The 11498-nt window shown below is 66.9% G+C and overlaps 1 protein-coding gene across 7 annotated transcripts; it reads right to left on the bottom strand.

Annotated features, from left to right (window-relative positions):
- Positions 1–684: 684 nt before the first annotated feature.
- On the bottom strand, positions 685–11291 carry MAMDC4 (MAM domain containing 4). Of its 7 annotated transcripts, none has more exons than XM_032261768.1 (30): positions 10850–11290; positions 8602–10229; positions 7883–7990; positions 7634–7807; positions 7422–7547; positions 7170–7300; positions 7001–7085; positions 6745–6870; positions 6436–6573; positions 6263–6351; positions 5996–6169; positions 5771–5855; positions 5496–5684; positions 5272–5388; positions 4964–5095; positions 4732–4856; positions 4536–4647; positions 4288–4404; positions 4069–4203; positions 3816–3949; positions 3529–3748; positions 3319–3456; positions 3018–3136; positions 2842–2932; positions 2569–2715; positions 2273–2407; positions 1996–2123; positions 1809–1917; positions 1109–1287; positions 685–924 (listed from the first exon to the last, which is right to left on the bottom strand). In XM_032261768.1, the coding sequence occupies exons 2-30, from the start codon at positions 8645–8647 to the stop codon at positions 883–885; spliced, it is 3651 nt and encodes a 1216-aa protein (XP_032117659.1). In that variant the 5' UTR covers positions 8648–10229; positions 10850–11290; the 3' UTR covers positions 685–882. The 7 variants fall into 7 exon arrangements, with proteins under 7 accessions (XP_032117659.1, XP_032117658.1, XP_032117656.1 ...); XM_032261767.1 differs by having other exon boundaries at positions 7883–7993; XM_032261765.1 differs by having other exon boundaries at positions 5996–6351; positions 10850–11291.
- Positions 11292–11498: the final 207 nt, after the last annotated feature.

The raw sequence follows: 11498 nt of genomic DNA on the forward strand, positions 1-11498 counted from the left end.
AGAGGCCACAAGACCAGGTCCTACCCACGGGGCTGTGCCCGGGTCACCCATGTGGAGGACCAGAGCTCTGCGAGCTGACTGAGGTTAGTGATGTTGACCCTGCTTCAGGATGGTAGTCCTCTGCTGGCGCCCCGGATTAGTCACAGCTTCACAGGGACAACCTCCTGCTCAGGCACGGGGGCCAAAGGGAAGGGTTCGGCCGCAGCCCTGGGGCACCCGGTGACCTGGGCACTGTGACCCGCAGCCCTGGGGCACCCGGTGACCTGGGCACTGTGACCCGCAGCCCTGGGGCACCCGGTGACCTGGGCACTGTGACCCGCAGCCCTGGGGCAGCTCAGGCCTGTACTGCAGATAGTGGGCCCGTCCAGGGCACTTCTCCCATCCAGGCCTGCTCCGTGCACCCTTTGCCCTAAGGATCATCTCCTCTGCTGGTCCCTGAGCCTATGGGTCAGTTTCACCATTGTCCTCAGTAGGCAGAGCCTCTAGCTGGCTGGACCCCAGCCTTTGTCCTAGGTGGGTCTATGTCCTGGTGGGAGAGGGTCCTCTTGTCTCTTGTTTCCTGAGCTGCATACAGAAGTAAGCAGGCGCCCCTAGCACATTGCTGGGAACATCACTTCTAGGTACACTGCAGCCCCCACCCTTGCTGGCGGGTAAAGTGTGGACACACTGACTTCAGCCTGGGAGCTCGGGCTGCCCTCACGGGCCGGGGTGTTTATTCACATGGGAACAGACTCAGCACAGGGTAAGGGACGCCCAGGCCTCAGCGTGCCCTGAGACCTGCAGCCGGGCCCAGTCTGGGCAGGGGCAGGTGTCCAGTCCCCAGCCGGGGTCTGACCAAGTGCTGGATGTCACGTGAGGAACCGTGGCCTTGTTCGGGGTGGTCTACAGATCGCTGGTGACAGATGCTGGGAGGGTGACGCCATCCTAGGAGGACGAGGAGGAGGAGGAGGAGCTTTGACGGTGGCTGGAGAGGCTGGGCAGGGAGGGCAAGGATGGGCCCTGCACAGATGGGCGCTCCTTCCTCGGGGGTTGTGTCCCACCACTGCCCGCCCTCCAGGGTCACAACTGAGCAGGGGCTCCTGCCCACCCATCCCCAGGGTGCTCCTACTGCATTGAAAAGGATGTTGTCAAAGCTGGGGGCTGTGGCCTCTGTGCTGCTCTGGAAGGGGCAGCTCCCCCTCTTCTGCAGCCAGCGCCGCCCCCCAAGTCCCAGCAGCACCAGGAACATGAGGAACAGGAGGGCACCACCAACCACAGCTGGCACTGGCACAGGCATGGCTGTGTCCCCTGTGGGTGGTGGGGATGAGTGAGCCCGGGAACTTGTGTTCTCTAAAGCAGCCCCCCATGTCTGAGGCTGAGGAGCAAGCCTGGGGCTGCCTGATCCCATCAGCCTCTGCTGGCTCCTGGGGTTCATCCTTTTCAGAGACAGCGGGGATTGGTTTTGCCAGCACAAGGATGGGGACTGGTCTGCAGGCAGCTGCTGTCCAAAGACTTGGCGGGGCTTACGGCCCCAGGTGAGATCCTTGCCTTCGCCCAGTGAGAGCAGTCAATCAGTGACTGCTCTGACCTGGCTAGCGGCTCCTCCAAGAGAGACCCTGTCTTGGGTGTAGGCACAGAGAAGGCAGCCCAGGGACAGCGCAGCCCAGGCAGTGGCCCCAGGGTGACTGGGGCAGAGAGTGGGAGTGGGGATGGGCTGGGTGCAGCGTGCTCGAAGCTCCTAGGGCCACACACTGGCAAGCCTAGCAAACCCTGTGCCAGGCTGGCCCCCCAGGCCCTCCCCAGTGCCTCCATTGCAGCCCAGGGCTCACCCGGGCTGGGGGCAGGCTCCTGGCAATGCTGCCCTGCCAGATACTCCACGTCGTCCAGGCCAATGGGCCCCAGGGCTGGCTGGCCACCCAGAGTGGCTTCAAACACGATCTGACGGAGAAGGAAAGGCGTCTGTGTAGGTCCTGGGGGGAAGAGGGGGAGGCTCCTGGCCCAGACAGGTGGCCTTACCTGGAACTCCTTGGCGCTGGCCACCTCCACCTGGGCCTCCAGCCACTGGTGCCGACGGTGCCCGCCTGCGCCCCACACTGCCAGCTGGCCCTGGGCACTGTGTAGCAGCACCCTCAGCTCCCCCTTGTCTGAGAGCAGGGCCAGGGCGCGTCAGGCCTGGGGTCCCAGGACACCTGCACACCTCACTGGGGGTGGGGTGGGGAGGCCCCTTCCCAACCTCTGCTCCTGGACCCCTGCTGCCCCACTGCCCGGGCACCCATTGCCCAGCCAGACTCACAGAAGTGCTCAGGAAAGCCCATGTGGTACCAGAATCGGAGGCAGGAGACAGGGGTGGCCGGTAGAGGCTCGCTTCGAAGCCAGGCGGCCTGGCCCCCAGGGCCCAGCACGCCAGTTTCAAAGAAAGCAAAGTGGCCTGGAAACAAGAGGAGGCTGATGCCCAGCTGATGGGCAGAGCCAGCCCTCGGCCCAAGCAGAGGCTGGATGGGGAGAGTGCCCTGTGGGTGGGCAGCAGGAGGCCGGGTGGCTGTGTCTGGCTTCTGGGTCCCCTCCTCACCTGGCTCCAGCAAAACGTACCTGCCTCTGTGCCCAGGGTGTGGTCCACTGGGGGCTGGAGGTAGCGAGAGGGTGCAGCTCCCCCGCCCCAGTCCCAGCTGTACCCACCCAGGCCGGGCCGCGCCAGGTGGTTCCAGCCACACAGGCCAGACTCAAAATCACAGGAACCTGCAAGGCATGGCTGGGTGAGTGGTGCTGCCCTTGGCCCAAGCCCTGGCCACCACCACTGTGGGGACAGAAGGGACAGGCAGGCCCCAGAGCAGGGGCCACTGTGGGCCACAGCAGGGCTCCCACCTGGCTGAGGGCAGGGCCCATCCTGGAGGAGCAGGTCATCCACAGCCACGTAGGAGTGTGCCACGCCTGTGCCCACTGCCTCAAACACCACCTGGCGGGCGCAGGCAAGGCAGCCTCAGCGGGTCCAGGCAGTCCTCGGGTGGGGGAGGGAGAGGGGCACCCCAGCTAGTACTCACCCTCCAGGCTTGCTCAGCCTGCACGTCCACGCTGCCCAGGCGCCAGGCAAGCCCTTCGTGGGCACTGAGGCTGAGCACCTGGTGCCTCCTGCCCTCCTCCAGGTGGACCTGCAGGGCGCCTGCCAGCAGGGGCAGCCCAGGTGAGCAGTGTGGGAGAGTGCCTGCATGCCCTGGCCCTGAGCTCCCGGGCTCCCTGGTCTGGCGGGTGCAAGAGGCTCCCCAGTGGTCTTAGCAGAAGGCTGGTGGGGACACCAGGCCAAGCTTCCCTGAACCCCTGGGGCCCCCTCCCAGAGCCCCTCACCTGGGCTGAAGAGGCTCCCATGGTACCAGAAGGTCAGGCAAGCAGGCTGGGCCAGGGGCCTGTGCTCCCTGGAGGTCAGGGAGGCCGTCTGGCCCCGGGGCAGTGCGTCTGGGCTCGTGTCCACCACCATGTAGTGCCCTGGAGGTGCCAGCATCAGCCTGCCAGCCCCTGGCCAGCCCCTCGATCCCTGCCCCTGCCAGGTCCCCGTACCTTGGGCCGTCTCTGTGGTGTGGTCTGCTGGGGGGCCCCAGGCAGCATGGCCTGAGGCATTGGTCTGGCGTCTCCAGAGACTCTGACCTCCAGGGGAGAAACCACAGTCCGAGTCCTCAAAGGAGCAGTAATCAGGGGCCCAGCAGGGGCCAGGCCGCATGGCCACGTCGTCTAGCGCCATGGTGCCGTGGTATCCGTCCCGGAGGCCCTCAAACAGCAGCTGGGGGTGGAGGGTGTCAGCCGGCTGGGGGTCTGCCCTGTCCTCCCACCTGGGCACCAGGCCTCACCTCGTACGGGGCCCGGGAGCCAGGCTGGTGGGAGAGGGTGGCCCAGGCCTGGTGCCAGCGGTTGCCATGGGTGCCCGACCGTGACCAGAGGTGCGTGTCCTCCCCTTCCCGTCTCATGGCCAGGCGCAGGGTTCCTGCCAGGAGGGGACCAATCCATAACCGATCTCTCTCCTGAGCCTCATGGGTGTCAGAGGGGAAACTGAACCCCTGGGGGCCTCCCCACAGGCCCTGCCCTGCTCCCAGGCCCACTCACCAATCTGGGGCCCGTGGAGGTGGTACCAGAAGCTGAGACACTCCGTGGGCGCTGCTGGCACCTGGGGCCTGGAGAGCAGGTGTGCGCTGTGGCCCCGGGCCAGGGGGTCTGTGGGGTCCAGGAGCATGAAGTAGCCTGCAGGGGACACAGGGGACAAGGCTGAGCTGTAGAGATGCCCCACTCTCCTCTGAAAGCCACCGTCTTAGTGGCCCGTCCTACCTTGGCCTGTGGTGTGGTCGTGCTCAGGGCCACGGCTCTCCACCCTGTGCCAGTGTGCGTCTGAGAGGTGGCCCGGGTACCAGCTGCACGTGTCCCGCTCAAAGTTACAGGAGACCTCTAGGGGCGGGGCCAGGTGGCGTCACACACAACCCCCGGCACCCTCCAGAGCCCTGACATGGCAGCTCTGGGGTCCCTGGAGGTGGTCTAGGGGGAGTGCCCGGGTGAGAAGGGGGATGGGCAGGAGGGACCTCTGTCTCTCTTGGTGGTCACCATGGGGCTACAGTCCCTCAGGGTCACGTTGTCCACACCAGCTCCCTGCTGGTAAGGGCTGTCCAAGTCCACCAGACCGACAAACTCCAGCTTCATGGGGAAGGGGGATGAGGAAGAGGATGGTTAAGTCAGGGTCCGCGCCCGTGGACCCCCGCTCTGGGCTGCCCTCCTCACCCGGAACGGCCGGCGGCGGGCCCCTAGAAGGACCTTGTCCACCTTCCAGCCACCTGCACTGCTGCTCAGGGCCTGCCATGCCAGCTCCCGGGACCCGCTGTCCACCACCACTAGTGCCAGGAAGCCTGGCCAGCAGGGCAGGGGACACTGTGGGTCAGGCGGCCCCAGACCCCTCCCATTGTGCAGGGAGCACCCAGGAGCTGGCAGGGGAGCTCGTGGAGGGCAGCGGTACCTTGGGGCTGACTCTGCAGATGGTAAGCCAAGTGGAGTTCACAGCTGGGGCCAGAGGGGCCAAGCAGAGGTGTAAGGACCCGGGCCTCCGCACCCAGCTGCCCCCAGGCCCTTTGCAGAGACAGGAAGTGACCTAGGGGAGGAGGGAGGTGCTCAGAGCCGCATTCCTGCCAGGGCCCCACTCTTTTCCTCAGGGACCCCCAATCCAGAGACCCTCTGTAGTGCAGGGCCAGAGCAGAGATCCCTCTGAGGATGCTGCTCACAGGTGAGCCGTGGCCCCCAGGCGGGGCTTGGGTACGTAGGCCTCACCAGTAGCAGCTGCACCGGCTCCCTGACTCTCCTGGGCTGAGAGCCGCTGCCACTGCAGCCGCCCCACGCTGGCATCTTCCCAGCCCCCAGCTTCGGGGGACTCGAAGTCCGTGGTTCCTGGAACAGCAGGCGGCACTAAACGGCAGAGACCTCCACCCACCCCACGCCCGTCCCTGCCCGTTTGGCCTGCAGCAGGAGGTCTGCAGGATGCTGAGCCCCTTTACCACAGGCCTGCTCGTCCTCGGCCCCTGCACACTGCTGCTGGAAGTCACACAGCTGTTCCGGGGGCACACACAGGTCCCCACAGGCGAGATGGCCCTGCTGGCAGAAGTCCTGGAGCCGAGAGCTGGGCGGCAGGGGCCCGGGGGCTGGGGCCCAGGGCCCAGGAGGTAGCGGCTGTGGGGTGGACACCTCTGTGGGGGCAGAGCTTGGGTCAGGCGGCGGGGGTGGGGAGTGCTATGCAAGGCAGGGCAGGGTCAGCAGGGGTCAGCAGGCTCACCCGGGACTGGTCTGCAGTGTTCAGACAGGATGAGGTCGTCCAGGCCCACCACACCCCCCGGGCCTGTCTGCCCGGTCAGGAGGATCTGAGGACAGAAGGGCTCCGGGTACTCAGCCTACTCCCCCTGGGGGCTGCTCCCTGTCCACCCACAGGGGGCACCCTGTGGGCTCCCCGCCCCTGCCCACAGCGCAGCTCTCCAGACCCCACCCTCTTGCCGTTCCTCACCTGGAAGGGGTGGGCACTCTGGATGTCAATGCGGTCTCGGACCCAGGCGGTCCCCAGCTCCCCTCGGCGCCTCCGCAGAAGGACCGGGGCCTGGGGGGTGCTGGACCCCAGAGTCTGCAGGAACAGCTGGAGGCAGCCGGCCTCGGACCCGTGCAGGTAGTAATAGAAGACCAGCTGTGGAGCCAAGAGCTGATTGGGGGCCCCTGCACCCGAGCAGCCAGCACGGAGACCCTGTGACACCCCCCTCCACCCGCCCCACCGTCTCACCGAGCAGCTGGAGGCGCCTGAGGCTTGGAGCTCGGGGCTGGAGAGCACAGCAGGATTGCCAGGCTCGGCCACGGAGACCAGGAAGTAGCCTGCGGGAAAAGGCGGGCGTGAGCTGGGGCCACCGGGCTGTGGCCAGGGGATGGGGCCCGGGCTGGGTCCCCTGTGGGCCTCACCCTGCGCACTGTTCCGGCTGTGGTCACGGCACGGCCAGGCGGGGTGCTCGCGACCGCCAGCGCTGTGGTTCCGGGCCCAGCCTTCTGAGCGGCTCCATAGGCCCAGGCCTGTCTCAAAGTCGGTGACCGTGTGCTGGCCTGGGACGGGAAGTGGGGCTGTCAGAGCCACCAGGCAGTGCTTCCCAGCTCCAGGGTGGCCCCAAGAAGGACCATCCAAGGATCCAAGGTGCCCACTCCCCGATGAGTGCCAGGGCCCCCACCAAGGCATCCGATCACCTGGTCTCACTCTGGGCCCCACCCTGGCCTCACCACAGGTGCGTGGGTCCTCATCAGACAGGTCCCCACAGTTGTCTTCCCCGTCGCAGAGTTGCTGGGGCTCCACGCAGGCCTTGTTCTGGCAGTGGTGGTGTCCCAGGGGGCAGCTGGCCTGGGGGGCTGGGTGGAGCAGGGTTAACCCTTCATGGAGGCCCCGGAGTGGGAGGGCACTCGGGGGCAGACAAGGTCTGAGGGGGGCAGGGGCAGGTGGGGCCCTCCCAGGGTGGGACAGGAAGAGGCGGTGCCTTACTGGGCAGCCAACAGTCCCAGAACTCCAGGTCATCTAGAGCCACGGCGCCCCTGTGGGTAGCGTTTCGGGTGACAGAAAAGGTCACCTGAAGAGAATAGGAGCTCTCAGGACCTAAGTCAAGGCCCAGACACCCCCAAGGCCCCCAATCGTCCAGACCCCCCCAGCTCACTCGGAAGTCACCCTGGATGCGGCCTGTGGTCACTGCCAACTCCTGCCAGCCGGGGCCCCAGGACCCTGTGCTCTGCCACAGGGTCAGGGTCTCTGCGCCATGGGTCAGCTCCAGCCGCAGCTCAGCCGCATCTGCAGTGTCAGGGGTCCCAGGCAGCTGCAGCCCTGCCCCTCCTCAGCTGCCCTGCCTCTCCTGGAGCCACCTGCCCTCCCCTTGGGCACCCCCCACAGGCCTTGGGGGTTCAGGGCGCACCTCCAGAGGCCATGTGGTACCAGAGCCTCAGCTTGCAGGAGGGGGCTGCCTCTCGCAGGGTGGGCGAGCGCAGGGCTGCAGTGGCTGCCTCTCTCCCTTGGTGGGTTCCGACAGCCATGTACCATCCTGGCCCAGGTGAGAGGTCAGGAGATGGGGCAGGAAGCAAGGAGGGCGGTGGGGCAGGGGCGCGCAGAGACTCGCCCTGGCCTCACCCAGGTCGGTGCCCAGCGTGTGGTCTGAGCGAGGCCCGGGACCCTCCAGCGCAGCCCCCGCCCTGTCTCGGAGCCAGCTGTAGCCCGAGGTGCTGATGTCCCGCCAGCCGCAGGGGTCCCGCTCAAAGTCGCAGGTGAAGGGGGTGCCCGGGGCGGGCGAGGCCCCGTGGTAACCTGGGAGAGTGGATGGTCAGACATGTGCCGGCCATGCTCACACGGGCCCTGCCCGCCTGTCCGGCCCTGGCTCACCACACTGGGCCTCATCGGAGCAGTCCCCGCAGTCACACACGAAGTTGCACACAGCCTGGCTGGGGCTCCTGCAATGGTTGGGGACCCAGGCCCAGCCCGGGGACCCTGCTGCTGGGAGGGTGACAGCCAGGTGGCCTGGGGGCAGGGTGACCAGCATCCCACTCTGCCTCAGACTGTCCAGTTTTAGCATTGGACGTCCTTTGCCCAGGGAAGCCCCTCAGACCAGAAAATGGGGCAGGGAGGAGCCAGGACCCACAGAGGACTCCCACCCGGCTCTACGCCAGGACCAAGCGGAGCGCATTCCTGTTTCCAGCCCTGAAGAGATGGGCGAAGGGCCTGGGCGTGCGTGGGGATGAGGACCCTGCCATGGGGCACCCCCAGAAAGGCAGCAGGATCCCAGTGTGCCCAGCTGGGAACTGGGCACTGGGAAGGTCCTCCAGTGGGAGGCATTGGTGGGTGGCCCAGGGCCCTCCACAGGCTCCACCCAGTCCAAGCGTGGCAGAGCTAGGGGCACCTCCTGAGCCCTCTCGTCCCATACTGGGAGGGGAGTCTTGCCTCTTCCTTTGCTCGGCAGGCCCGAGGGCCCCATGGGCTGATGCCAGGTCAGCTCTGCAGTCCTCCTTCCCTCTGGGGCTCGGGCATCATCACTGCTGCCCAGATGGCAGGCTCAGAAGCCAGAGCCCCCGGTCCTGCTTCAGGAGTGGGATCGGATGACTTACCCAGGAACAGGACCAGGATGGGCAGCAGGTGGCCGGGCAGAGGCATGGCTGGGTCAGAGGAAGCAGGGCCAGTACAGCCGCGTGGGGTGCACAGGGAGCTCTGTGTGGTTCCAGCCTGCGCTGGCCCTACGCGATTAAGTGGAGGGCCCCTTGGCCTGGCTCCACCCAGTGCTGACAGTGCCAAGCGTGGGCCGTGGAAGCGGCCCCAGGAGAGGGCCCCCGACCCAGGGTCAGCTCCCACCTGCCCGGCTCCCTCAGACTGAAGGTCAGGCCCTTCACCCTGCCCTTCCTTGCCTGGTGGAGTGGAGGGCTTACACTGGAATGGGGAGGGACCCAGGCACCCCACCAGGACTCTGTAAGGCAGTGTGGGGTGGGGGGCACGGGCAGCCGTGGCCTCTGGCTATGCCTCTGGCACTAGCCTGGTGCTGGCCAAGGCCAGGACTCAACCAGTCCACCAGCTGCGGGAGTCCAGTGCCCAGCGTGTGCACCAGAGCCAGCCGCTGCGCTCTCAGCCTCGGGGGAGCTGCCTGTAAGTCAGGCTGCGGAGGAGCACCCAGCACCCATTCGTCCTGAGCAGCCAGGTGCTGTCCGGTGACAGGCACAGGGCCCCTCAGGGCTCTTTGGGACTGGGGAAGGAGGGTGGCATTTGGACCCAGCCAAATCACCCAGGAAATTTGATTTCCCACAGTGTGAACTCAGAGCTGGTGTCACTGAGCCTCAGCATCCCGGTCTGTAAAACGTGGTCACGATAATGCCCACCTAGAGAGGCTGCCTGGAGGACCAGTGAGCCCACCTGCGAGCGGGGCTGCCTGCCAGTCAGGGGTGCCCTGTGCACAGCCAGTCCTAGCCCCCGGGATGCCCCTGTAGCACCCCACAGAGTCTCACTGTGTATGGGACTCCCCAGGGCAGGGCCTGAACCCATGGCCTGCCCACAGCCCTGCCAGGAGCAGGAGGGACCTGGGAGGGGCCCCAGAGTCAGCATGAACCTGCAGGGTACCTGACCCTTGATACTAGCAGGCCCCACAGGGCTGGTCACGAAGGAGCCTGCAGGCCGGGCCTCAGGGCAGACAGGGCACTGGGAGCCCTGGGATGGGCCCAAGGGAGGAGGCACTGGTGTGCGCCCCAGGTCTTGGCTGGCCCAAGGGACCAGGCCCTGCGTCCTTGCTCAGGGGCCGACTGGGCCTCCTCCAAGATGCCCTGGGGGGCGGTGGCCCAGTGAAGAGCAATCAGGCCGTCAGGGGGCCCCCTTATCAGACCCCAAAAGGCTGAGTGTGCAGGCCACTCCCTGGGGCCACTTCTTTAGGCAGGGTCTGGGGGCCCCTGGAGGTGGTGACCCAGGGCAAGGAAGCCAAGGACAAAGTCCAGAGACCGGCAGGTGTGGCAATACATTTAATTCTGTCTCTGAGGCCTGGCAGGTGGCACATCACCAGGGGCTGTGGCAGTAGTGGGCAGGGTCGGCCCTGCACGATGGGGACAGGCAAAGGCAGGGGCTCCAGAGTGGCTGCCAGAGGCGGCAGGCCAGGGGCTGGGGGTGCTCAGTAGCCGTCGTTAGCCCAGGTGACCTCGTAGTCGGGGTACTTGGCTTTGATTTTCTCAGTGGAAATGGAGTGCTGGGCAGGACCATAGGCCTGGAGAGAGAAGATACCCTGGACCCTTCCACCCACGTGCCCTGGCTCTGGGCATCAAGCCACCAGCCACAGCAGGAGCAAGTATGGAAAGGGGACAGACAGTGCCTGGGGACCCCAGAGTGGAGCCGAACCCACCATCCTGACCTCCCCTGGGGGCTCCCCTGGGGAGAGGCGGCCTCTACAGGCGAGCAGACCTTGATGGCAGATCCTTGCGCCTCAGGCACCCTGGGGAGCACATGGGGATCTCACCTGCTGGTGGTTCTGGTGAGAGCGCAGGTGGGGACTCAGCTCCACCTGGGTACTGACCATCTCTGGGGTCCAGGACCCAAAGTTCTGGAGGACAGTGAGAGCCCAGCCAGGCCTCTCCGCGCAGGGAGAGGGGATGGAGAGTGGAAGGCAGGCCATGTCTGGGGGCCTTCCTCGCCCCTCAGGTCTGGCCTGTGCTCCATGGGGGAATGTGAGAACACATCCGGCTGAGAGGGAGGGCTCTGCCGCCCACCCTCGGAGAACCCCGGGAAACCTGGGTGCTCAGCTGGGGCCAGGGGTCAGGGCAGCAGGCTCAGGTGGGCCTCCAGGCTGGTACTGTGGCCTCCCGCGGGCGGGACGGGGCTGCGGCTCACCATGGAGTAGCCGTACACGTGAATCTTCTTGTCCTGGCTCTGGTGGGAGATGCGCCCGCCGCCCAGACACTCACAGTCACAGCCTTGCTTCTGCATGTCACCCGACACTTTGTCGTAGATGTCCGCTGGGATGGGAGGGCGGCCTCAGGACGTGCCCTGGCCGCCCTTGGAGGCCATGGGAGGAACTCCCAGCCAGCAGAAGGGGGTCTGAAATCCCAGCTCTGAACAGCCCCTTCCCCCATGGAGACGAAGCCCCTCGAGGCTGGGACAGGGATGAGTGAGAGAAGTAGGGGGGAACCGGGGCGGGCGCGGGGACTGGGAGACGGGTGTGGGTTGGGGGTGCCTGGTCGTGTCACGCCCCTCTCGCCCAGCACCTGAACCTGGGTCAGACCTCGCAGGGGCAGGGCTCGGAGCAGAACCCAGCCCTCCGCGGGCCCGCCCCCCGCACGCCGGCAGGCCCCGCCCCCCGCACGCCGGCAGGCCCCGCCCCCCGCACGCCGGCAGGCCCCGCCCCCCGCACGCCGGCAGGCCCCGCCCCCCGCACGCCGGCAGGCCCCGCCCCCCGCACGCCGGCAGGCCCCGCCCCCCGCACGCCGGCAGGCCCCGCCCCCCGCACGCCGGCAGGCCCCGCCCCCCGCACGCCGGCAGG

This window comes from Sapajus apella, unplaced genomic scaffold, assembly GCF_009761245.1.
Source record: "Sapajus apella isolate SASKATOON/1434 unplaced genomic scaffold, GSC_monkey_1.0 scaffold126, whole genome shotgun sequence".
In the NCBI taxonomy this organism is placed as follows: Eukaryota; Metazoa; Chordata; class Mammalia; order Primates; family Cebidae; genus Sapajus; species Sapajus apella.

Coding starts and splice junctions, on each gene's coding strand:
- MAMDC4 (XM_032261764.1), bottom strand. CDS start 8,647: ATGCCTCTGCCCGGCCACCTGCTGCCCATCCTGGTCCTGTTCCTGG. Junction 4,204..4,287: donor CGACCACACCACAGGCCAAG/GTAGGACGGGCC, acceptor TGTCCCCTGCAG/GCTACTTCATGCTCCTGGAC. Junction 3,950..4,068: donor CCTCCACGGGCCCCAGATTG/GTGAGTGGGCCT, acceptor CCCTCCTGGCAG/GAACCCTGCGCCTGGCCATG.